Raw genomic sequence first — 27,985 nt, forward strand, 5'->3', positions numbered from 1 at the left:
TGAGGAAAGGTTCTGCAACCAAAAGCAAACTTGATCCACTACACACCTGGGGGCTGGGCAAAGGATGCACCTGACTTCTGAGGTAAATTTCAGCCCCATCTCTCTGTGCCAACTACAATAGCACTGCAAGTGCAGACTTCATGAGGGAATAAGTCAGCCCCTTCACTGGAAGCCTGGGGGCTGTTTCCTTTGTCATTAACACTCCAAGTGTAACATAAAGCCCAAGGCGGCTCTGGGCGATGGAGCACTAGGCTTTCCAGTTTCATATCAAAGCCAAAAGCTCCCTAGGAAGCCCTGAGATTGCACAATGTACTACCTCCTTCAAGGCAGCAGCTGGAAAAGCCAGAGCCTTTCCCTGAGACTTAGCACGTGTTTCTTTATAGCAAACAACTGGATAAAGCAAGCTCTGCCTTTGGAGAACCCCTGATACCCGTGGAGGTTCAAAAAAGCATCACATGGGAGTTCTAAACAGACTTTCAGCATGAAGGAGTGTCTGTCTATCTCCTAAGAGCTATCAATGGATTCACCTGGAATAATCCAGAAGCAAGACCAAGACCTGCAGGCACACCCGCCTGAATGCTTCTAAGGAAATACTACATACTCTTGCATTTAACCCTCCCATCACACTGTCCACCAACAAACCAAGCTCCAATCAAAACACAGGACCTGTCTGGGAAATATAGGAAAGGCTTGGGAGAAAAAAAAAAAAAAACAAGTTGCTCTAATCTGTGTTTTAAGTGCTTCTCCTAGCTCCAATTAGAAAATAACCAGAGAGTGGGAGGGGGAAGTATACGGTTAGCCTTAGGCAAAACATTCTTCCTGTAAAATTTAAGAGATGGTGCACGAAAGAGGAAAATTCGGAAAATTCCAATTTTCCTATTACCACCACCCACCTGGCAATTTCTAGATGTCTCAGAAGATCTGTTTTCGACGATGTTTAGCTACTAAATATTTCTAGGGAAGGAGGAAGAGAAACGGTGAAGAGAATGTACTCCAGTTTCCTAAAAGGCAACAGCCCCATTGGGTCCTCCTCTGAAGCTCAGAAGGCCACCCCATGGCAGGAACTGCTTCAAGGCCATCTGCCTGCCCATCACAATGCTCACACCCAAGACTTCTCCCCTGGAATCCTCCAGCTCTGCATTTGCATCCTCTCCCATATGGTTCTTTTACTTGGACAGGACTCATACCATAAGCTATTGAGTTACACCTTTCTTCATTTCAAAGCCACTCACCCTCAAGAAAGTACCTGGTAATTAGACCGAAGGTAATTTCCCAAGTGCAGGCCTGAAGGCCCTGTACAATCCATTCACCACAGACCTTCATCCCAAACAATCCTCAAGCATTCTGGGTTTCTGCCGTCACACGGCCACTCCCCATCTCCCAAAAATACACCATCTTTTGCTTTGAGATTCTACCAGATCTTATTCTAACTAGAGCAGGAACATATTCTTGTGTGAGCTATATCTTACACAAGGGCACCTAGCCAAAGGGACAAAGACAGAACAGGAGCTGAAATTCAGTCTCTACTCTGTGTGCCAAGCACACATACTGACTGGCCTGAGGCTTCCTACAAAAGGGACATCCTTTTCTAATTGGCACTAAGGTACTAAGGTACCAAATGAGCTAACACAAGTACTAGCCTCCAATAGCTCTACCTTAAATATAGTTTTTATTTTTATTTATTTACTGAAAACAGGGTCTCTCTATGTAGCCCTTGCTGTCCTGGAACTCTTTATGCAGACCAGACTAGCCTTGAACTCACAGAATCCACCTGCCTCTGCCTCCCAGGTGCTGGGATTAAAGGCAGGCGCCCCTATGCCTGCTTCTACCCTGAATACTTGATTAGGCTTCCTGCCTGTCATAGGTACAAACATTGGAAAGTAGTAAAGGAAACTAGAAACCTTAAACTTAGGGTATGTCTACTCCCCAGGCTTCACACGTCTATATAAATTATAGTACCACTGGGAACTAGAGACAAGTTTTCTTCCTACACCAATACTGTAAATTTTTGTTAACGTTAAAGTAAATGTAGAAGAGAACCTTGAGCTCTTCGTAAGAGCTCAGGGGAATTCTTTAAGGAGAAAGGCAAATACTCTGAATCCTGCAGGACCAAGAGGGACTTCTAGAGTAACAGCTACAGTTCTCATTTGTCATACCATTCTCCCTTGGGTACTTGGTCAATTAAGGCTTATCAAAAGAAAAATCCAGAACTACTCCTTATAGATCAGTTTTGTACAAATGTAAATTACTTTCATATCTTGTAAATCAAATCACTGACATTAAGAGTTTGTAAGTCTAAATACATCTTTCTCCTCGGCTTAAAATTCCTCAAGACAAAAACCTAAAAAACTTAACATAAAGTCTTTGACATATGACCCTTACTTAATGACCAAGCCCATTTGTTTTCATACCCTAGCATCTAACTATCCACTAGTCTATTCATGGTTAAACAAAATAATTTCAAGTTCATCATAGGGCCCTCACTGTATATCCTTGAGCTGTCCATACAAGTAGCCACTAGCCTTATGCAGCTACTTAAACCTTGAATGGTGCTAGAAAAGAATTGAGATGAGGTATAAATGTAAAATATAAACCAGATTTCAAAGACTGGGGATGGGGGGAGGAACAATAATCTACTTCATTAATGTTTTAGCATTCATTAAATGTTGATATATTTTGGATATGTTTTAACAAACATATATGAAAGCTAATACATTTTAGTTTTTAAATGTAGCTAACTAAAATTTAAAACAACAAATATAACTGGCTTGTGTGGTTTGCAAGACAGGCCTTCAGTGCCCTTCCTCTCAAGTGCTTACTTCTCGTTTTTTTTTTTTTTTTTTTTTTTAATACAAACGATTTCTCAGGGAAACAGCAGAACAGCCATCATGTTCGGGGGTGCTATATCACTGACCTCTAATAGGATCAATCTTCCAGAGGAATTTAATGAACAAATAATGACAACCAGTCCTTATTTCTCTCAAAGCCATATGTTGCAGACTATTATAGCTAAGCCTTACTTAGAACTTTCTTAAAATGGAGTAAGACCTCAGGAGTGAACAGAAAGAGAAGGGGGGTGGGGAGCAGAAGAAAGAAAGACATAACTCATTTTGGTAGGAAACAAGAAATGGATAATCAGAATTCAGCCTGAACTCGGAAAACAAAAAACAAAAAAAAAAATCAACAACTGCCCATCAGCTACTAGGCTAAGAGAAAAGTATCTTTCACCAGCTGAGGAACTCCAGGTGAACCTGGAAAAACTTGAGTTCCCGGTAGGTTAGCTCTTTCTTCAGAAAACCTCTTATTTCACCTAAGCTCAACACCACCCATTCCCTAAAAACTGCTTAAAATCCAGCCACACAGTCAACATTAACATAATGCTTTGGCTAATGATGCAGACATAAAAATTAACATTCAAGAATTTCAAAGTTGTGGTTGCTGTGGGAACCTTAATTCCAACTGTAGGGCACAGATGCAGAATCGTGGACGATTCCCAATCCTGATCAAATTGGAGATGTATATTTACTCTGTGCAATGAGGCACAGCTACAGTCACTGAGACAACCTCATTCTGGCATTCCTAAGCTTTCGTGCATTTAAATTCTCAACCTTACCACGGTACTGTTGGCTGCATTAAATTGCCTCCTCTACAAAGAAAAAAAGAAAGCAAATGAACTGATTGGCCAGACATTGAAATCACCCATCCTGTATGTGTTTTTTATGCATGATCTGACTCAAAAGACAATCATGATATTTTGATTTTACTCTTCAGGGCTTTCTATAAACTCCCACACAAATGGAAACAGGCTTTGAAACTCAGTTTGTAAGTGCACTACAACATGTGTGTGCACAAAACAATGGAAGTGCAAATTTCACATCTTTAGAACCACAAATGAGGTAAATAAAAAAAAAGTGGATAATCCACAACACTGACTTCAATCATGATGTTTAATTTCTAAAAAGTGCCCTCTGGCACTCGCTCTCGCCAAGGGCCTAATTCTATAACCAGTCAACATGAACCCTTAGGTTATCAGAGGGAAGTACCAGGAGCAAGAGTGATGGCCTTAAAGCAAGACATACGCAAACCCAAGAAAATACTCAACCTCTATCTTCATCCCTACCACATCAAATCTCAGCATGATAGGAAGAAAATCATCATGAAATCTAACCACAAACTACCGACCTGCACACTGAAGACCAACTCTTGCTGGAATTTCATCCAAAGCATAATTTCTTAGAACTGACATACACACTCAAGTCATATAGTCAGGCAAGCACTCATTCAGCCCAAACTTAGCAAATAGTACAAAACAATACAAATAGTATAGTTAACAACTGTAAAAGGTAAGCAGGTAACCCCAAGGAGCATATACATACACATTCATTTTTTTCTTTCCTAAAGCAAAAACATAAGGAACTACCAAACCAAAATGACCATCAAAAATAGGCCCTGTTACTATGTAAGTCGGGTACAAAATCTCTCCATCTTATTCTCTCAGGAATGTTAAGATCTTCTTCAAATAAAATTCACCCACTATCTCAAATATTCCCAATCCTAACTGCTCTCCAGCTCCCTGGGAGGAGTGCCAATAGTAACTATTTGAAATGGAGTAGAGCAGAGGCTGTGGTTTGGGCTACAAATATAAAGGCATAATATCTGCAGAATGTCAAAGACTTATCTCACTTTTTGTCTCTGTCTGTGGTGGCATTTTCACATCTAACTATTATATTTAACCAATTTTCTGGCTTCTCTACTTGAACCTTCCTGAGTGATTTCAATGAGAATGTCCCCCCTAGGTTCATGTATTTGAACACCTGGTCCTCAGCTGGTGGCACTATTTTGGGGAAATCTAAGAGATACCTTGCTAGAAGAAGTATGTAACTGGGTGTAGGCTTTGACATTCCAAAGCCTCGTGGAATGTGTGCATGTTCTTACACCCCCACCCCAACTCCCGACCCGTGTGTGCAGTCAAGATGTGAGCATCCAGTTCCTACCACCGTTGCTGCTTGCTGCCATGTTTCCCACCATGACAGAATCGTGTTCCTCTAAACCCATATGGCAAAGAAACCCTTCCTTCTAGAGGTTGTCTCAGTCATGGTGTTTCTATCACAGTAATAGAAAAGTCACGAAAACACTTCCTTGGTCTCACCTGTACGTTGTCTCCCTCCAACCTTGGTGGTCGGATGCTCGACAGGTGGATGGTCTTGTAGACTCCAGAATTCAGCTTCACAACAATGGCATCAGCATTCAATACCTGCATTACCTGCAAGTAAGAAGGCAACAATGCTTAAACTGGCTTCAAGGGTCCTCATCACACAGCAAAGAACCAGGCCACCACAGGCAGATAAAAAAAGGTGAGATAAGCAGCCATCTGTGGTAATCAATTTCCAAAGACCTTATAATAATCTCTTAATAAGACAGAAGCTGTTTCATTCATAAAGATGATCAATTTTATTTCTTGTGCTTAAATATAGAGCTGAAAAACTAGAAATCTGAGCCAGGTGTGATGGTTCACACCTACAATCAATCTCAGGAGGTAGATGCAATGAGCTTGCTATGAGCTTGAGGCCAGGGAGGGCTATACTGTAAATTCCAAAATGAGACATCCCGGGCTAGACAGTAAAAACTCTGTTTAAATAAGAATAAAAACTTAAAAAATCCAACACACTAAATCCAGTCTGGACTAAAAATTTTCTTGATGCAAGTTTAAAACTAAAAATCAAAATCCTACCTTCAGAGGCAAGGGTTGGATTAGAAAAAGGTGAGAAAGAATCTAAACAAGATGCCCCAACAGAAAGCAGAAAAATCAAAGACAAGTGAAGGACGAAAAGAACTGTCATTTCAGCTCAGAGAAGGAGCTGCTTAGCTGTTAATCTCACAGCAGACACATTAAATTGCAAAAATATTACCTCAGCTACTCTACAAGCCATCTTTTTAGAATGCTACTATGGACACGTCTGATTTTAGAAACCGAAAATCATTAACATTGCACCCCACTCTCAGCTGAAAACGATTAACTTCCAGTCTGGGATACAAGGATATCTATTTGAAGGGCAAAAGCACAAATATTCTTCTGTGAAGGTTAGAACATCCCACCAGTGTGTACAGAATAAAATGCCATTCACACTGGGACAGTACCACAACAAGGCTATAACCAGAACCTATAATACGGCCAGTAGTCAACAATCCACCCAATTATATGCAGACCTCGTTGTTTCAAGGCTGTATGGGAATTTTTTTTCTTCTTCTTTCCTTGCAAGCATTACAAGGTAGCTGCTGACTACAAAATATTGTTCCCATCCATTCCATCTGCAGAGTGAAAACCAGACTCCACTATGCTTCAATCAGGGCCCCATCAGGAACCACCAGGTGGCTGAACTATGGGGTCAACTGCCACAAAAGGAAGAAGGCTGGCAAAATTCCTTTTCTCTTTTATGCACGAAACAAAAGCAGCTAGACAGTTCATTGCCATGATGGACAGCACACTGTGAAGTATCTATCTTAAAGGAGGCCTGTTTCTTGGAAGGCCTAAGATTCTTCAGCACAGCATATATTCCATTATTTGCAGACTCATCCAAAAGCAGCTATTCTCCACCTTTACAAAGAACCAGCCAATCACATACCATAAACAAACAAACAAATAAATAAATATATGAATAAATAAATGGGTGAAATAAGGAATACTCTAAGGGACAATCTTTAGAACAAGAAAAAACAAGTTAGAAAATATGCACGACAGAAAATGGCAGTAGCTAAGTACCATCAAACAGGAAGAAGGAAAAGAAGCCAGTCAGAACCAAGCTGTGTGTCCCTCCATAGAAGGCTGAGTATAGCTGGCAGAAGGAAAGATCTGAGTTTGATCATGATGAGTAACGGAAGTCGCAGGAAGAAAAGCCCAGCAGTCAGAAAGATAATGAAGGGTCTAACCCAGACTAAAGGAAATTAGGAATTATTATTTATCTGCTATATGTTAAGGTTAACTTACAGCTCTGAATGCAGCAAAAGACAATGTCAAGTGGCCATAGTCATTTTACTATATCCATATGACAGATTTGAGTCAAGAAAGCTAAACTCTAAAAACCCAGAAAGTCAGAACCAAAAATTCTCCTGGCCAGAGAAACTTCAAGATCAGAGGCAATAAAAAAATATACATATAACATGAAGGCAAACCAGGACCAAGTTAGGGCTAGTTACCAGAACCGGGTAGTATCAAAAGGTATAAGACCCTCCAAATCAAATAAATAAAAATTCCTACATAAATAAAAAGCCCATGAGGTACTTAGATACTGCCTTAGAAGATACAACTAAAAAAATAGATTCAGTTACAGAAACCAAAAGAGAAAAATCTTATGTCTGTTACCATCTAGACATATTAATGCCAAGAAAAGCTCCTCATGGCAACAGAGTACGTTCCCAAAGCTATCAAGAGTGGACAACAGGCCCCAGAAGAAAAGGTCCAGTGACCTGTCTCTCTCCTTCAAAAGGATGAGGATTTATGTGACAAGAAAATGGATGACAGAACACCTGAGGGATGTGGGCTCCACCAATTGTGCTATCTGCTCTTCTAACTGCAAACCAGAGAAGAAAAGACTCCTCTAAGCCATACCAAGCAGAACAGCCACTATACCAGTTAGTAACTCCTTCGAAAGGATAACGAAAGAAAAACAAGATAATCTTCAGTCATCTCAAATGCACACGTCTCACAATATTTCCAAAATCTTACTCTCGGACAGATCTGTACTTCCTCTCAAACTCAAATTAACTCTTATTAAATTGTCAGTTGCCAAAAACATACAGAATTTCCCCATACTAAGACATGAGAATATCTTGACAGCCCTGGCTTCCAAGCATGCTCAGCGAGCAGTGACACCAGGGGGGAAGTATCACAGTGTCACACCTTCACCCTGATTCCAGAATGTGAAGATCTAAGCATCCCCTGTGACAAAGTTGGTGTTCTCACCCCCTTCGAACATGTTAGTGACAGCAGCAAATGGTTTTTGAAGCTTAAATTTTAGGCCACAGCAGCAGACTCTCTGCTCGGCATATCCCTGATTAGCAACCTCCTCTTCAGAACTGCGCACTCGGGCGCTGCCAAGGATGTAAAGCTTAGCTTTCAGAGGGAGAGCAGGAGGGAAGAAAGGAAGTTGGGGAGAAGTATGGTTTTCTACTTCTCTGTAAACTGTGTCATTACTGCCCAGAAAAAAAGCAGTTGCTTACAGAGACGTGGAAGAAGCAATAAAATACTGGGTATAGACACACACTGTGCAATAAGTAAAATGCAGAGTGGATTCCTATCCAAAGCCTGCTCATCAGCTCAGTTATACAGACTACACTGGAACAGCTCTATTTCTCAGGAAGCTGTTCTTCAGGATAACTGAAGTATGCTCCCATGGCTCTCTTTCACTACAAGTTACAGATCTCTAACCAAGCCATCCTCGTGTAAATGCACCAAGAGATCACCCAAGGCTAAGAGCAGCAATCTATAAGGAACAAGTCACCATCTGGACTCAACATTACATGCACTAAACCAATTCCTTCCACATCGCTTGAAGCCCAGTTGTAACAGGAAAAATGTCTTCGTGATGGTAAGATATAGGCTAAAGGCTACCACAAGTCAGGAGAACTACAGAGCTGTGTCAGGGAAAAGAAGTACCGATCCCTTTCTTTGCCCCCCGCCACACTGCCTATCTGCACAGCCCCCCACAATGCTAACTGTGAGGCCAGGGGCTGCTGCTATTTGGCTTCTTAGCATCAAATGACAAAGCCTTCCAACAGCTTTCTCAGCTACAGATGCCCTCCCAACAGCACCCCAGCCTTGTCCAACAACAGCTCTGACACTACTACCAATCTCGGTACAGAAAGAAGCAAAGCAAGCACCAACCAAAACAGGGCTTCTCCACTCAGACCAGAGTGCTCTTTGATGAGACCACTGGAAAGGAGACACACACCCTTTACCTCACTGATAACTGACATCTGGCTGTTTCTCCTGCACCCTAGCATTGTGTGCTTACGTCTATTCTCCCTAGTTCATCACAGAAGGACACATGCAATCTTGCTTTTTTTTAAAAAAAAAAAAAAGCTAGCCGGGCGGTGGTGGCGCACGCCTTTAATCCCAGCACTGGGGAGGCAGAGCCAGGAGGATCTCTGTGAGTTCAAGGCCAGTCTGGTCTACAGAGCGAGATCCAGGATAGGCACCAAAACTACACAGAGAAATACTATCTCGAAAAACCAAAAAAAAAAGTTAATAATCACAACAATATCCTGGTACAAGCCAACTAAGCACAGTCATATCACATACCACCATAGATAACTAAAAGGAAAGCACACATCAGACAAAATTTCTATGGGCAACATCCTACAAAATACCTCACTGCTCCTCAAAACAATCAAGGTCACAAGGAAAACACGGAAAGTCTGACATTCTGTAAGGAAGTAAAATAGGCAAATTTAATGTTACTGAAAGAGAAAAAAAGACATTACAAGAAATCTAAATAAAATAATGACTTTAATTAATACCCACAAATTAGTATTGGTTCACTAATTGTAACAAATGCAGTACACTCACGTAAAATACCAAAATACATTATAGGGTGGCAATGAACAGTAATACGTGGACTCTTGGCATGGTCTATTCTGCAACCATCCTACGAACCCTCCTAAATCTCTTCCCATTCACATCTGGCAGCTGTAGCACTAATGAAATTCCACAAGCCTTAGCCGATGTGCTGCACTGGAGGCTAATGTTCCGGCCAAGCCATCCCTACAACTTCCTTGCCTCATGCAGGCCTTTGATAAGGTCAGACTAGTGACAATTTTTTCATTTCTTTGTTTTCTGATGTCTCTGTATGACTGCATGAGAATATACTGGCCAGTTTAGATCACACCAAACATATTAAGTATCTTTGCTTCAAAGTTCATCAAAGAGCCACTTTCACTCAGTATAAAACTAGAAATTAGGCAAGAAAACAAATAAAAGGCATAAAAATTGGAATACTAAAATTATACTGCTCACAAAACATATGAAGAAACCCAAGGATTCTACAAATATTAAACCAATAAATGAATTAATAAAGTAGTGGAAACAAAATCAGTTATTTCTATACACTAGCAATAACATCTGAATTTCATCCCCAATAGCAAGCATCACAAAGAACAAAATGCTTAAGAATAACCATAACCACGGAAGTAAAAAAAACAAAAACCTTATATAATGCAAATTATAAAGCATTGTTGAGGGAGTTGGAAGAACAGCTTAGTAGGCAAAGTGCTCCCTGTGCAAGCTTGAAAGCCTCGGTTGAGATCAGCCCTGCCCCCACAACATCGTGTCAAAAACCAAGTGTGACAGTACATGCCTATAATCCCAGTACCGGGAAGCAGAAACAAGAAAATTGCAGGCATTTGGTGGCTAGCCATTTTACCTAACTGATGGTAATTCAACTTCCGGCCTGCACATGCATGTGTACATGCACATATCACATACACATATAAAAACTGTTAGACAACAAAGATAAACAGAAACACATCCCATGATTATGGATTAGAAGATCTAATATTGACAATATGTAAATATTATTTGGGGTGGGTTGTTTGTTGATTTGATTTTGTCAATTTGTGAATTTAATGCAATCCTATCAAAATTCCAAATGTAATTACTTTTGCTTTCTTTTCTCTTAAAATGCAATGTTTCACTCATTTACACATAATCCTTATGTGTAATACTGCTGTCAATTTGACACAATCTAGAACCAACCAAGAGATGAGTTCCTGAGCATACCTGTAAGGCATTTTCTTAAGTGGGTTAACCAAGGTGGGAAGATCATCACCCCCACCCCCACCATCCCCTGCGTCCTGGACAGAATAAAAAGGAAGAGAAGGAGCTGGGCACTGGCATGCATGGGTTCGTTGTTATCTTGTTCTCACTGTGGATACAGTAAGACTAGTCCCCTCAGACTCTTACTAAAACAAATTCCCTGCCATGATGGACTGTAAGCTAAATAAACCTCCAGTAGCTGCTTTTAGTCAGAGTTTTAGCACAGCAAGGGAAAAGAAGCTAGGAGAGAAATCAGTAGCAGAAGTGGGGTTGCTGCTGAGATAAATCTAACTGAGGTTTCTTAAGCCACTGAAAATATTTTGTGACGAGAATGTGGCAGAGTTTGGTACTTTAAGCTAGAAGAGCCAGGGAAGTCCACTGTTTTCTTGAGTGCAAATGCAACGTGACAAGTTTTGTCAAACCCCTACCTTGCCTTCCCTGGTGATGGACTATATGTTGAGTTGTGAGCTCTCTCTCCAACAAATTGTTTGTCAGGGTATTTTATCACAGTGACAAGAAAACAAAGTAAGATAACAAACCAATTTGTGTGTATCCTTCAAGTTTTACTATATGTACCACTTAAATGAGCAACAAAAGAGGTTTGACGGGTTGTTCATTGGTTTGATTTTGGCTTGCACAAATAGGAAAACCCATAACAAAATTCATACTGGATCTCAAAGGACCCCTAAATAGGCAAAAGAACAAAACTGGATGACGCATGCTTGTTTATCTTAAAACTTACTCCAAAGCTACGATACGGAAAGCATACAGGACTGACTGTCAAAGACTTGCAATTCAGACAATGGAATAGTGCAAGAACGGACCTTTGCATATGCGGTCAAAAGGCCACTGACAAGGATGGAGATTCGTAAGTGAAGAAAGACAGTCTGCAACAAATGATACCAGGAAGCTAGAGACATGAAGGAATGAGCTAGATCCTCACCTAGTGCCACACTAAAAACTGATTCAAACTGGATCCATGACTTAATTATGAAACTTAAATCTTAGAAGAAATTCACAGAGCAAAAACTTCACTGTTTTGCATCTAGCAATGATCTATTAGATATAAAACCAAACTGGATTGCCTAAAAATTAAAAATAAATAAACAAAAATAACCACTGTGCTCCAAAAGTAGAACTAACAGTAAAAGGGCAACCTATAAAATATGAGATGATATTTCTAAACTATGCATCTGACAAAGAATTAATACCCAGAATATTTGCAAAATCCCTAAAACTCTACAACAACAAAACCAAGCAGTGCAATTAAAAATGGACAAAAACACTGGGTTCAATACCCAGCACTCTAAACCATTTTTAAAAACTGAAAAACAGGTAAAGGACTTTGACATTTCCCTAAAGCAGACTACACAAACAGATGACAAGCACAGGCTCAACACCACTAATCACTAAAGTTAATGTAAAGCAAAACTATAAGGAGATGCCACAGTAAACCTATTTGGATGAATTCTCCAAGAAAATAAATAAATCGGGGTAGGGAATCTCAGCTATGATGCTAAATAACTCTTGAACTAGAAACACAGCAATATTGGGGTAAAATCAATTCCATGCTAACTAAATGATTGCATTCTAGCAGATCCATGCTATATCCATAGCTACCTACCATACAACCTGATCTGCAATGCTGGTCATGGCTACCACTGCCAGCCAACTACCTGGGCTCTTCAGGCAAAAGTCTCAAACGATAAGCTTGAAAGATGGAGTTTGAGTAGTTTTACATCTTTTCAAAGCACAAAGTGGGGTGCTATTTGTTTATGTTATTAGAGAACTAACATGAGGTCTCTAACAAGCAGGGCAGTGAGAAGACAACTCTGGAACAAGCTCTTTTTCCCCTCCCCCCAACAGTGCTATTCAGGTCTGTGAAATCTGCAATGCCCACAGATCCAGCAGTAGGGACAGGGAAGCCAAGCCACGTGCTCAGGGGACCATATGGCTACAAACTGCACAGATCAGCTAAAACGCCACAGGGAAGGCAGGCAGGGAACTGGCAGGCCACAACAGGCACAAAAGTCTCAGGCAGACTCAGCTAATCGCTGTGAAAGGAACATGCTTCTCTGCTAACCTGGAAAGACAAGGAGAGCCCTCCTTTGGAGCTCTTTCTTTGAGGGATAAAACCGCTTAGGCAGATGATGGAAACCAATCTTTCAACAGGCCACAAGTATCAAGAAAATCCTTAGTTGAGTTTCAGATTTCTCACAGTGAACCTTTTGACAAACACTCATCTACAGCTCTCCAGAAATCAACTATCAGACATCAAAGCATCCTGATGAAGAGGTCAAGAGTCACCCTTGCAAGGACTTCTGGTTATTTTAGTTGTGTTCTATACAATTAGTGCCTTTAAACCTGGTAACTACAGAAGAAAGAGCCCTGTTTGGAATTGATTGACAGGCCCGTGGGTGTGAAGACCTTTGTTCGGCTTCCTTGAAAACTTACTGGGCATTATTAACACACCTTTCTTTTGTTTGGGGTTGGGGGTAATGCAGGAGGTCATGGAAATGGCACTAAGGATTAAACTAGGCCCACACACATGCTTGGCAAACATTTTACCACTGAGCCACACTCCCACCTCTTAACATTTTCAATTGTTTACAAATGACTGCCAAGTCACAGTTGGTTTGGGGTTACAAAAAGCAGTGGCCTGCCAAGCATAACATATTTATTTTGAGTTCCTTTCAGAAGAAGTTGGTCAATCCTTCTTCAGACAAATATTAGAAACCAAGCTTGCTTCTATCAGGTAATATTGCTGAAGACCTATTTGCAAATATGTTCTAACCACCTCCAAGCCAATAACTATCATTTACAGATATTCACTACACTTTCTAAATATGAGGAAAATTACCAGCTTACACGACCAGCAACCTTCTTGAGACTGGTTAAATAAATGATGGTACAGCATCACGATGGGATATTAGGTACCAATTAAGGAAGTTGAACCAAACACTTATTGTGTGTTTCTTTTTCTTTCTTTCTTTCTTTTTTTTTTTTTTTTTTAAGATTTATTTATTTATTATGTATACAGTGTTCTGCCTGCATCTATCCCTTCAGGCCAAAAGAGGGCACCAGATCTTATTACAGATGGTTGTGAACCACCATGTGGTTGCTGGGAATTGAACTCAGGACCTCTGAAAGAGCAGCCTTTGCTCTCAACCTCTGAGCCATCTCTCCAGTCCCCCAAACACTTATTTTGATTCCTTCTCCAATTATTTTTTTAAATAAAAAAATTTTAAGTGATGTGTTTAACATCCCTAGTCATCTATTTACATAATAAGCTCAAGAATATACAGATAACTGGAGAGGTAGATACTGCAGTAAGACCCTGAGAGCTGGTGGGCTCTGATTCCATGGGTTCATAAAAGCCAATCCTGAGCCAGAAGTGAGAAAACTGAACAGTCAATCTGATACATATAACAGAGCCCCACTCCCTAACCCCAGATGCCCAGAAGGACTCAGGAACTAAAAATCAGGCATCTAAAGTAACAACCAAGGGGCTGGACACCAGGACTGGCTTCAACTCTCTGAAACAGCTGCTAAATTTCAAGACATATGCCCCACATCCACACAGTTCCAATCCTTACAACCTAGTATTAAAACCTTATTCTTAAATGTGACAACCAAGGTCTATCAAATACCTGAGGCGCCTCTAATACGAAAAATAAGGAGCCAAAATAACCAACAAGAGAACACAAAGAACATGGAGGGAACTGCAAAATAATTAAAGGTATTTCTCGAGAGAGTAGGAGAGAACATGAAACAAATTCTGGAATTTTGATTTTTAAATAGCAATAATAGAAGAGATTCATTCACAGAACAAATGAAATTCACAGAAATGAAAAGGATAAATGAGAGACAAAGAGAAAGAAAGGTCATGCATGCCTACAGTCAGCACTTTGGAGGATCTCAAGTTCAAGGCAATCCCCAGGTGATCAAATACAACCTTCACCTCAAACAATAAAACATTTTTTAAAAACAAAGAAAATAAGAAGGAAAGATCCAAACACTAGCCACAAGGTATGGCATCCAAATGAGAGGAGTTCTAGACAAAGGAAAAATAGAGAAAATATATGAAGGATAACAAAGCAGTTTAGGTCTAAACACTGAAGCACAATGTCACATGATTATGACGTGACGAAATACTAGGCTTAAAAAGATTTTGGTAATTCCTTCTAGAGAGAAAAAGACTCATACATGGATGAAAATATCAGTCATTTCAGATCACAAGGGAAGGGGGAGACAAACAACAACAAAACCATAGAAACTAAATGACAACTCAGCAATACTGTATCAATTCTCATGGGAAACGGCATCTGATACATACCCACTGATTATCAACTGAGTGGTTATGGGAAATAGAGAGGAACAGCTTCAAAACTTTACCTCCAGCAGTCTGTTCTCATGAAGAACAAATGTGCCACCGAAGTGATACAACAAATCAACAAGAAAAAGCCACAGGATCTAACAAGCATAGTCCTAATCTGAGAGGAAGCAAAGAAAACTCCTACGATGAAATCGAAAGGTGAAACTCATCATGGGAGAAAGAGCAGTCAATCAGTCCAGAGCAGCACTGCCTACATCTCAAGACAGAAGTACTGAAGTAAGATCAGCAAACCGAATGAATGTTTTGAGAAAAAATTTAGACAGGTAGAGAATTTGAGAGGTGAATTAATAATATGCATAATATATGTGCATGTAAATGTTTTCAAAAATTACTAACTTCAGGGAAAACAAAAAGTATAGGAAATGAAAATTAGCTTTACTATGCAATATAGCTCTTAATAAAGTAATTAGCAGCCGGGCGTTGGTGGCGCACGCCTTTAATCCCAGCACTCGGGAGGCAGAGCCAGGCGGATCTCTGTGAGTTCGAGGCCAGCCTGGGCTACCAAGTGAGCTCCAGCAAAGGCGCAAAGCTACACAGAGAAACCCTGTCTCGAAAAAACCAAAAATAAAAAATAAAAAATAAAATAAATAAATAAATAAATAAAGTAATTAGCATTTACAAGATAAATACTATTAATTTAAAATCATAATCATACTGGAAAATGGAGAAGACCGTGTGTACGTCCATGTGAATAACTGTATTTGAATGAGAAATCGAAATGTATTTTCTTTCACAGAATGAAAGAAAGGAGTTACGCTTACAAAGAAGAAATAATAAATAAACCTTGTATTCAGAAATATGAAAGAGCCAAATGTTCCAAGCAGTTGACATGGCCAGGCATGGTGGCACATGCCTATAATCCCAGCACGTGGCGGGTAGAGGCAGAGGGATCATGAGCTCAAAATTACAACTACAATAGACTTCGTCTCAAAAAAACAAAGCGGCTGCCAATCTGCAGTAGATAATAAGATTGTATCAAACACTGTTCCTTTTTGAGCCATTCTTTCTTCATGAAAGAACTACCTGGACTGTGTTCCTCTCAAGCTCCTCATGTCTCATCAAGGTTCTCTGAGCAAGGTGAGTGGTACAGTTTGAGTGTGTAATGTCCCCTACAGGCTGATGTTTCGATGCTTGGTCCCCAGATGACGGTATTGATTTGGGTGGCTAGAGGACCCTTGCGAGGTGGCATTTACTTGGCAGATGTAGGTCACTAGTGGGCCTTGAAGGTTATATACACTGGTGGTTCAAATCTGACATAAACTCTCTGCTTCCTATTCCAGCCCCTGTGCAGAGCCTGCCACATGCTACTAACTCCATGCACAAGCTAGTGCTGGGGCCAGGCCTGTCCAGCCAGGATGCCATCAGCCAGAACACACCACTCCTCTCTCAAGTTTTCTGTCAGATATTTGGTCACAACAATGAGAAAAGCACAGACACAATTTGCATAGCTCTAGGCCCATCATATTTTATGTAATGGGCCAGATAGTACATATTTCATGCTCTGCAACTGATTCAACAGCTCAGTACCAACTACATACCCCAGTAACAATCTGATAGTAGGGTATGAAGAGCCACTAGCAAGCATGGCAGCACAAGCCTTTTAACCTAGCATTTGGGAGGCAGAGGCAAGTAGATGTCTGTGAGTTCGAGGCCAGCCTGTCTACATAATGAGACTGTCTACAAAGAAGAAAAAGAGCTACAGATAGTGCTCTAACAAGTACACTTGGCTATACCCCCATTTACTCATGACAGTGAAGCTTAATTTCAGAGCTTTCATATGCCACACAACAGTCTTTTCCTTTAAAAAATCCACAAGTCATGCACGACTAAGGGCAGAGCCATGCTTGATGCATGGGCCCATGGTTTGCCAATCTTGAGATGGGCAGTATGAAGAGCCGAGTGGAGAGGCAAAGCTCTATTACAATCCTTCAAGAAGAATGTGGGCTTTACTTACCTTCTCTGTGCTTGGCCCTCTTTCACACACCAAAACGATGCTCAAGAATTTTTAAAGCTCAAGAAAACATAAAGTCTTTTTTCTATCCATAAAGATAATTTTCTAAGTAATTCAAATGACCTAAATTTACATCAAGGTTCTAGAGAGATGGTTATCCTTCATAAACCCCACTTGGACAACATAATAAATAAAAATTCAATGGAGTGATTAAAATACTCATTGTGTTTAAAAAACAAAACCCAGAGAGCAAAGAGTCCCGAACTTAAAAAGTAGAATGTTGAAAGAGCCATTTTTTCCCTTTTCAAGTTGACAACAGAGTCACATTTAAGATAAACATGTCCCTGTAATCCGAGCACCCTGAAGCTGAGCAAGGACCATTGCAAGATGGAAGCAAACATCAACAACAAGAGTGAGACCCTGCCTCAAAAAAAAAAAAGGCAAGGTTATTAGTTCCAACTGTTTACTTCAGTAGGATCTGCTAGGTTCATCTTTCATCTATATCACTGGTATATAGCCTCTCAGTGATGTTAGCATACTGAAGACCCATTTCCCTGCTGAGCAGATGGTCGTCCTTTGCGTAGATACAGTCTTCCTTATAAGACATATAAACAAAACTAAATGAGCTTCAAGATGGCAAAACAGCCCATGTCCAAGTGCACAACAGCATATTCATCAGAGAAAGGAAGCAAAGGTCCATTCCAAGATATGGAAGATGCACTGGGGACTATGTCCCCTTGGACAAAACCTGTTCATGTGCACTAACGAGAATGATTACCATCACCTAACAGCTACTTAGACACTTGCTACGGAGGGGAAGAGGCCAGCTGAGCTCAGTAACCCAGTACTTTGAGCATGGTAAGACAGAGATAGACAGACAGACAGGCTGGCTGGCAGGCAGGCGCAGAGAGAGGAGAGAGAGAACAAATCAGCCAATTCCTCAGAATTTTACCATTTTAAGATAGTTTGGGGATTTCTCAAGCTGACAGTGCCACCTAGTGACTTTCCAACCTAAATTCATGGTTAAGTGATAAAGAGAGTCACTGTCCACAAGTGAGGATATTTAACCACCCTTCGCCTATAAATAGACAAAATCTTCAGTGCCTCTTAGCAAAAGCAAAAACAGACTGAAAGCTTCATAGGATTTGGGAAAGTATAGAACTCTACCACTCAAATTACTGAAACCTTAAAAGGAAAATCTTTTGCACAGTACTGGTGATATAACCACTTAATTTATTCAACAGCTCTAGTTCCCTGGGAAGCAAGCAATCCACCCCAACACACATCAGCCAATAAAGAATTCAGGGCAGGAAAAATATTGAAACCACAATAGTTCCAGAGAGAATGAAGAGAAAGCTGAGGACACAGGAAATCCCAGAGTGCCAGTTGTAAAGCAAAGCAAATAAAAAGGTATCTCAAATATGAGAGCTATTTTGAGCTAGTAATGCCTACAATTTAATCTGAGAACTTATAATGAACTTACTCTAATTTACAATGAGAAACGATACACACACCCACATACCCACACCCATACACACACACCCCCACACCCCCACACACCCCCACACACTCCCACACACACACCCCCTACACACACAGACACACACACACACACCCTACACACACACACACACACACACACACACACACACACACCCTACACACACACACACACACACACACACACACACACGGTGGGAAAGCTCCTCTTGAAATAGTCAAAAGCGACAGCATTTCTAATTACTCAGAATCTGGCATTACCACTGGCCTGGCGATGTCTACTCGGCATATCAAAATGCTAAGAATGACTCACCTTGGCAACAAACTGCTTGTCCTTTTGGTCCAAATTAGCAGTAGGAGCCACATAGTCTCTCCATATTCTCAGCCTGCGCTCCTTGGCAAACCTGGCAACAAAGCAAGAACACAAGATCATTCACAGACCAGTCCATTTCACTTGAACCCAGCAGCACTGCAGGAGCAGGTAATACAAGAAAATCCTACTACCCTACCCCATGGACAGATCCAGAAGAAAAACCATAGTTAAACCTGAACAAAACCTGACTACAAATGTAATGTGTGCAGCATATAGAAAAAAAAGATGCATGAACCTAATAAACTTATGAATGGCCCACTGAGATCCCAGTATTCAGCTGTTAGAGCTCAGAGAGCACAGGTCCCCCTAAATAATTAGCCCTTTACTTTATCTAGTATCTTCTGACTGAGTACTATAATACAGAGTAATTATTTTCTTTTCATTTTTTTTCTTTTGTTTGTTTGTTTTTTGAGTCGGGGTTTTTCTGTGTAACAGCACTGGCTGTCCTGTCCTGGAATTCATTTTGTAGTCCAGGCTGGCCTCAAACTCACAGAGATCCGCCTGCCTCTGCCTCCCAACTGCTAGTATTAAAGGCAAGCACCACCACTGCCCGCCCAGAGCAACTATTTTCTTAAACAAGAAGATACACATGAAAACATTTTTAAAGAATCAGAGGTCTGCCTGATTGCCATCTGAATTGTAAAAGGGTTACCAGCTAACAGATTCAAGTCAGAAAACATCAACACAGTATATCTATCTAAATTGTACTTGAAAAATAAGACAAAATCTGCAGATTTTCATTAATGAAACTTCAAAACCATGTTGTCAGAAATTCATTTCAAAATACTAAACCCAGTAGATTATTTCCTGAGTCAGACCTAGAGTGGGAAATCGAATATGTGCAAAGATTTAAAAAAAAAAAAAAAAAAAATCAATGAACAGCTGCTTTAAACTATTTATGAATAGTGGATGCATGTGCAGTGGGAAAGAACTATTATTTCTGAGAACAGTATCGCAACCATTCTTTTAAGCTGCACTAAAATAGAAAAAAGACAAAGAAGGATGTAGTAGTTGTAAAATACATAAAGCATTTCCACAGAGAGAATATAATTGTACCCACAATACAAGTAGCTCAGATATGGGATGCAATCATGCAGTGAGATATGATTTGTATTCTCTGATCTAAGTCTGTTTTGCAGTGACTTTAAAAAATCTATAGTCTCCTACAGCTATTAGAAAACATAGATATTATTTTAATTGTACTCACTGTCTTCAAAGACAGGCAGGAACTGAAACAAATGTCAAGAAAATTTATCAACCAAAATAAGAACTTAGAGCAGTAATGAGTAGAAAATAGAAGTTTCTGAACCAAAGCAAGAAAGAAAATGAGCATAATAGAATAATCACAAGTATTTAAAGCACTTTATCATGTATAAGGCTACTGTATCTTTCCAATTAAATTATGGCACAATATACAGCGTTTTGTTTTGTTTTTCCAGAATTTCTCTGTGTAGCTTTGGAGCCAGTCCTGGAACTCCCTCTATAGGTCAGGCTGGCCTCAAACTCACAGAGACCCACCTGCCTCTGCCTCCCAAGTGCTGGGATTAAAGGCATACACCACCACTGCCAGACAATATATAACTTTTAAAAAGTTAAGTAAACTCTCTGGCTTTTCATCAGACAAGATATATTTGTCAAATATATCCTATCAAATGACACAGATTAAAATGTTTCCAGAAAAACTTGCAAATGTCTGTGCTTATAGACTCAGAAGGATGTAAAAGTCCTCAGAAAAGACCTAACGAGTACTAGAATCATTATTTTCTTTTCTTTTTCTTTTTCCTTAGCTGTATATCTGAACGATAAAAAGCAAATTAACAAAACCAGTGTAATTTTAAGATTCTGAGCTAAGGTTCTATGCCAGGAAACTTAAGGACAGTCCACTGTCACAAAGACTCAAGTTTCTACTTCTGCTCACCACTGTTGTGGAACTGGAGGTTCAGGTTTGCGTGGCATTGTTCCCTTTCAGTAATTCCAGGTGCCTGCTGTATTGTCTTCCATCTACTCTACCAAATGTGAGTTCAGCTAAACATCTAGCTCCTCATGACCTTGATACCTGAACAAGCTACCAGTCTTTAGAACGTCATGTCTTGTGGAAGGTTATCATCACCTCAGGAATGTATTAGCACGTATAATTTAAACACACTTGCAAATAAATCAGAGCAATCAGCTGCTATGAGCTGGTTCTAGTTAAGACCCACAGGCTCCACCTCTCCATCATAGCTCACGTCTTATTGAAATGAGTCTCGAGTTCGTTTCATTTCAAACACCTAAAACAGAACACTTAAGAGAGGAACCTAGAGAAAAGTGACTTAAAAACATTTAAAAAGAGTCAGGCGGCAGTGGCCCACACAAGTGTATGTTGTTGGCTCACAGCACGGACGGATCATCGTGGGGAAACCGCCTAGGCATGTGCAGAAGAGACTAGCCTGATGGGCTAGTGATCCATACATAGAGTGAAAGGCGCTATGAGGAGACACGCGCAATAGGACTCAGATACCAAGCAGATGCGAGCAGTTTCCTAGGTACAGCTAGAGATGTTGTGACCGCTAAACTGTCACTGTACTTCCTCTGTGTCTACCTCTGCTGACCTTTCAGGACATAAACAAACAAAACTACACAACGAGCTCAAACAACAAAAATCTCCTTAAAGGTAAAGGTCCTATTAATGGCCTGTGGCTGGTGAGATAGGGCATATAAGCTTTATCAATCTGGATGAGAAGCATAAAGTGAAAACTTCTTATAATGAAAACTTTGCCGCTGACACAATTTAGCGCATTTCTCTTTATAGATTATTGCAATTCCTATTTAATTGGCGTGGAGGCGCTGATGCACAGCGTGTCAATCCCAGGAATACCCAGTGTTTGGACTGAGAGAAGAAAGAAACAGAGCAGCATTTGTCTCAAACACTTTAAGTTGTCTTCTCTGATTTGGGCCTATACCATTATATATATATATGGCATCGTATCACCACCCGCGATTCATAAGACACTATCCTATTCTCTGTGTGACGAATACCCGCCAAGCAATTATCTGATAACGATTAACGCCCTAAGAGTAATGTTCTCGTCTCATTACTCTATCATATTTCCATACTCCAATACAACCATCAAACTGATGATTTAGGACCTTCTAGCCCATCTTCGCTCATCCAGGGCAAGATTATATTTCACGATTAACCACTTTCCTGAAATAAACAGCATCAGGTACCACAGATTGGAAGCAGGAACCCATCGGCCAAGATCTCTCTTCCCTGAATACTAGCAAGGTGCCCTGGAACAGGCGCTTACCTCTCAGCTTTGCCCTCAGCTTTTCTGCCACCCCGGTTGGTTTTAAACTGCAAGGGCAGCTCGCACCGAGTCCACACAAGCTGTCTGCTCTCCCAAAGCCTTCCTTCAAGGAGCAGCTTCAGTTGATTCACGCTCGACCGTTCTAAGACACAACAACAGGCACAGAAGTAACAGACCCACACATAGCTCACACATTATTGACCCCCCAAGAACATCATTTTTCATTTTATCACTTTTCTGACCGTTCATTTCCTGACCACAGCAAACACGTGCAACTTAAGAAAGCACTATTCTAGCTTGGTATAACCATATACAAGTGTATACAATAAGAATAGTGGCGACACAAAAGCATGAGCTTACAGTTCTCAATAAGAGCACAAATCACACCCACAAGAAAGCATCGGATGCCATTATGATATGACATACCTATCGTCTACAGCAGAGTCACCTTTGCCTCATAAGTATCCTCAACAACACCCAGACACACGCAACGTTTTCATAACGTTAAACATAGGAGACAGAATAAATGTATTAGACTTGGCAGTGAAATGCGTAATTTGACACTCTTTCAATAGCTCGTGTGCGGTTAGGAGGCAGTAGTTTTATGGAGGCTGCTTTAATCTTTTCTAGAAGACGTAACTTACTCCTCCTAATTCTTTCCTCTGCTCCACACATAAGAATCAGCACTTTCTACCCCTTTTCTCAGAGAAAGCACGACAAAGGCTGTTCACTTATTAAGACTTAGATGGACACTGCGCTCTTCTTATAGTCGTTGCTACCAGTGTGAAAAGGCAGTACGCTCTCGCAGATACTTGCGTCACCTGGAACTTTCCGCGAATTGGTGAGAACACGTTAAACGTTAGTGTCTAAAAAGCACAGTCAAAGCGCAACTGCTCTCCTTTCTCTCACTTTGTGCAATAACAATAGTGCATAATGTGTCTTCATCTGCTGCACAGTGCATAACCACTCAGAAGTCTATTTCTGGTCAGTCCCCACGTAAATAGCCAGAGAGGTAGCAACTTCCAGAATAGAAACAGACATGACCTTGGCACGCGCTCAGTTCTAAGAGCGCTCACCCAGCCTCTGCCTGTGCAGCTGCCAGATGCTCCATCGCGGCGCCCCAGCGTTAGTCTGGCTGGTCCTCTACAAGTGAAGGTAAACAACGTAGAATTAACTTGTGTGGTTACTTCAAATTCTCCTATTCTAATTTCTTTGAGCAGATGATTGCGAGTGAGATGGAGAGCTTATTTGGTAAGATCATCATAAGTCAAGGCAACTCTCTCTCGCAAAATAAATACAACAAATATATCTATCAAATGTGCACAAGAGGTGCTCGCAACACTCCTCGTTTCCACAATTTTAAAAAATGATTTCAAATACATAGTTAGACAACACACTTCTCCCGCTCCAGTTCACATCCACTCTCACAAAACAGAGCGAGAGTCCTAAGAGTACAATAACCACATAAGAAGCTATAATATACTATGGTCAAAGATTTATCAACGCTATCAGGAAGGAGACAATAAAATCTATTATCTCTCCAGCTTTCTCTCTCCCTAGTCATCACTCTCTAAATGATAACATTAGATGCTGTGCCTAAGTACGTTTCAGCGCGTATTAGACAACCCCACCCCTGAACTCTAGTTAGATTCACCCTCCACAGTGAGCATCTGTTCTCAAATACCACAACTGCCCAACCTCACTCTCTCTCACAGCAGGCCAATTCTACAAAAACCTGCGGCTCTCGTTGTGCCTTTCTTGCCTCGTATTAAGGATGTACGGTCAGTAAGACACATATCTGTCTAAACGTGCTCTTTTCCAATGGCCTCTATCTCACGTATTCCCTTCGTAGATATCATTTAAGCTTTAATTTATGACAATTTTCTTCTCTTTTTTACATGCGGCACGAGTGATAGGACAACATTCCCATAATCTTTTGCAGGCGAGCATCACCACAGTAATGGGCTGTTTTCCTGGAGTTGTCAATGGAAATTCTTAGCTTGGTATTCTTTGTTGGCTTTTACTTTTTCTGAGCTTTCACAAAGCGTACAAAGAAACCAACCGCGAGTGTCCTACCACCAGGAAAATAAAGACAATCACTAACATATATTTGCCACAATTCATGAGGCATTTTCTCTAGCAACCACGAGAGCCAAGTGTTACCAGGTAATTAAGATTAGGACATGGAAGAAAGGCTGTTTCTAAGGAAGTACACTGCGGTCTCTGGATATATCACCCGTTATGACCTTGCTTTGTCGCGACGTAGGGCACTTTACGCAACGCGAACGTATAAAGAGGAGCTAGTGCGCCTTTATGAAGGCAGGAGAATATGTGATGAGAGGAGATTAAGTTCCCTACATAAGACGTCAATTCAGGCTAATTTGAGTGAAGACAATATCTAGCATAGACATAAATGGACAATATGCGATAAACAGAAGAAGAGCTCAAGTCAAATTTCAGGACTCAATATTAACAAAGATAAAGAGTTAAAAAATTCTGCTCTCCAATATATGTGTTGTTATTTTTGTGATTTAATAGTGTTGAGCTACTGCGAGTGGCACGTACAAAGCATAGCAGCCACCACTCAGTAGAGCTGCACTTGTATGTAGCAGGCATAAGCTGTTGCACAAGCAGCACCTATGACAGGACAAAGGACGTCCACTCATACACAGTGTAACAAATTACGACTGACACTGGACTGAAGAGTTATAAGATACAGTTGTGAGCGTTGACCGCAATTGAATGTATACTCGGGTCCTCTGGCTGATATGGAGTGACAGCATGGTCTCTCTATTGGAAGCTCTCTCTCATGACCAAGCGCCGAAAACTCCTCAAGACTCTGTGCATAACACTTTCCGAGTGCTTCTTGCTGAGACAAAAGATAGGGTCTTCTTAGTGTTTCAACTACTCCATCTGACTCTCTTCGTCCTCGATACGTTTGCTTGTAAGGTCGAAGCCTAAAGGAAGGTAGGTCACGGTATCAACATGAGGAAATTACGACTAGACGTCTTTAGTTTCAGCAGCTCTCATAATAAGGGCTTCACACTCTTGCCATACACCACATCGCACTCCAGGTTTCACAAACATCAGGAAGTACAATGATTCATAACAGACGCGCACTAGTTTCCTATAAAGCGTCAGTAAAGTCTACTAAACATAACTCTTCCTCGCCAGTGCGATCTGGACATACTCACATTATCCGTGTAATGTGCAGCAGACGCGCAGTCAAACCGAATTACAAGTCATACTCTCCTAAGTAGCAGACTACGACAACACCATACACCGAGTCAGTCTCTATCCACAGATGCACTTTCGATCTCTTCTCTCTCTATATGAGCTCACATATCTTTCGCTACCAATAGACCTATTATGACTGAGACGGCATAAACAAACTTAGATCTCAGCCGTATATATCACTTTGTTTCTCTCTTCGCAACTCTGCTTCTAGAAGCCAACAGACCGATAACCTCTTTTTTTCTCGCACAAGAGACTAGTTTGGCCTCCTATGTGGGGGCTAGAGCGTGTTATGCCATGCGTGATAATGGTGGCACAACCTACCGATCGCTAGCTCTAACACACCAAGCGTTGTCAAGCTATCAACCATGTATGGTGCGGAAAGCACACATCGTAAGAGCACTCAACTCTCCGATGTCCCGCAGAGCGGTTGCACTTTGTGCTATTCAGAAGACAGGAGGGTGAGAGCAACCCACCTCTGCGCTGTTAGTGTTAAGGGCTTAGAAGTATCTCTTGCCGAGATTACATCAACGGACCAAAACTCATCTGAGAAACGAGCTCCCTCTGACATATCTCCTGATAATGCGACTCATGAGTGGGATTTCATGGCTCTCTAGGTCACCATAGAGCAAAACTAGTCCAGAAGAAGTGTGACGCTATTCGCGAGGCGACATCACCAGTCTTTCCGAGACCACAAAAGCTTGCAATGTCCGTCGTAACTGTCTCTGTTTTCCTGTTTTCTTCCCATTTGCTTTCTATATCAAATCCACGGGTCACACCTCACTAGTGTTAAGCCTGCCGCCATACCAAACGACCTTATGTATCCTATCTTGTTGGAAATATCTATATTACGATAAACTGTGGTCTCTCGATGAGCTAGATTAAACCCAAGCATGGTAACTATACAGTCCTGCGATAGTCCCAACTGGAGAGATCCAGCCTGTCTCCTTGCCAGCTGGCAACACATCATAAGTACGCCGGCATGTGTCTCATAACTGTGAGAGAGAGTAGAGCTAAGATCCCAAGTCTCTTCCTTAAGCTCAGTGAGAGAGAGTATGCCGACCTAGGACTTATACTGTTAATTATACTCCCACTTTCTATCCGTCCAGGTATCCGTAACCCCATATCTGCCTGTAGGCCTCCAGTATGTTGCTCTCAATCTCTTAAATCCTTTCTTAGACAGTGCCCCATAGACTCATCTGTCTCCTCTAAAAGTGTTAAAAAAGCAACTACGATATATTTATGCATGGGAGTAAAGGCAGGCGCGTAGCTGCGTGACCACACTTGCCAATCTTCGAACTTATTGCTATGCGTGTTGATAAGGGTTTCATTCATCTTAAATAGAACAGAACAAAATATCTACCTAAAGCTAGAGGGTGGTTGGTCATCATTAGATAGAGAAGTTGCATCCCAGAGAGGCCTATTTTATAACAAAATGTACCCATAGACCTATTGAGCGTGTAACTTTACCCAGCGCCTTGTGAAACACTTGGTAATGAATGAGATCGCCATCTCTCTCTTTCTTCCATATATATATATATACCTGTGCTGAACACAGCCTACCCTCACAGAAGTGGAAAATACCCACTTCGAATGCAGTGCCAGCGCCGAGAGAACACAAAGACAAAGCTGCTTTTCGTGGTACTTGGTCCTCTGCAAGCACCCATGACTAGACACATACACTGAAACTCTCTCAAAAATCTAACTGGATGGCTTACAAGAAATACTCAGGACTAGTCATGCCCAGCTCCACATTTGGAGCTTCGCTTGATGTATCTTTTTTGTTCTCAAATGACTATCTGTTAATCTAAGCAATTAAGTGGTCTCAAAACTATGACAACAAAACCTAACGGTGAGTAGACAGTATCAAATAGGGTGGTATTAGTAGAGTGGATTTACATAACAGTATTATGTAGTAACTCTATTTTGTCTAGAACGCTAGCTCAGACGTCTCTTCGCGCCCAGGGGACGTTAGTTTTACAGTAGTCTTGTATGCCGCGAAAACTAGTAAAGCAATACTACACCTCTGACGAGAATAATACCTATAACATGCGTTACATCTTAGTACCCTAAGTACTTGAGTATCAACACCGGAGCTTAGCCTCTGCTACCACATTCTTTTCGTAGTTAAGCATATATGAGTCAAATATGTCTCCACACTCTCACAAGCCTCTTCTTATCCCATGTAGTAGCCCTCTTAAGTTCTCTACACTATTCCTACTTAGGGAGTTCCCTCGTGCCCAGAGTTCGTAAGGCAACAAAGAAAGTAATCTCGAGAAGGATTATCTTGTGATATCTCTGTATGAATCTCATCACAAGATCACAATAGAAGGCAAGAGCAAAGAGCAGCAGAGGAGATTCTAGCCCTGAGGTCTTGAGGCTCGGTCGCTCCCTATCTCCAGCCCTCCGTCTACCACAAGTTGACGAGGCT

General features: G+C 41.0%; 1 protein-coding gene across 1 annotated transcript in view; it reads right to left on the minus strand.

Annotated features, from left to right (window-relative positions):
• Snd1 (staphylococcal nuclease and tudor domain containing 1) overlaps positions 1–27,985 on the minus strand; it is a 432,108-nt gene that overhangs the window by 354,451 nt on the left and 49,672 nt on the right. Inside the window, exons 5-8 of the mRNA XM_028866246.2 lie at positions 27,143–27,207; positions 22,321–22,462; positions 18,971–19,061; positions 5,150–5,263 (exon numbers count right to left, since the gene is read on the minus strand). Of these exons, the coding sequence (XP_028722079.1) occupies positions 5,150–5,263; positions 18,971–19,061; positions 22,321–22,462; positions 27,143–27,207 (412 nt within the window). The remainder of the gene's footprint in view (positions 1–5,149; positions 5,264–18,970; positions 19,062–22,320; positions 22,463–27,142; positions 27,208–27,985) is intronic.

This window comes from Peromyscus leucopus, chromosome 3 (genome assembly GCF_004664715.2).
Source record: "Peromyscus leucopus breed LL Stock chromosome 3, UCI_PerLeu_2.1, whole genome shotgun sequence".
Classification (NCBI taxonomy): domain Eukaryota; kingdom Metazoa; phylum Chordata; class Mammalia; order Rodentia; family Cricetidae; genus Peromyscus; species Peromyscus leucopus.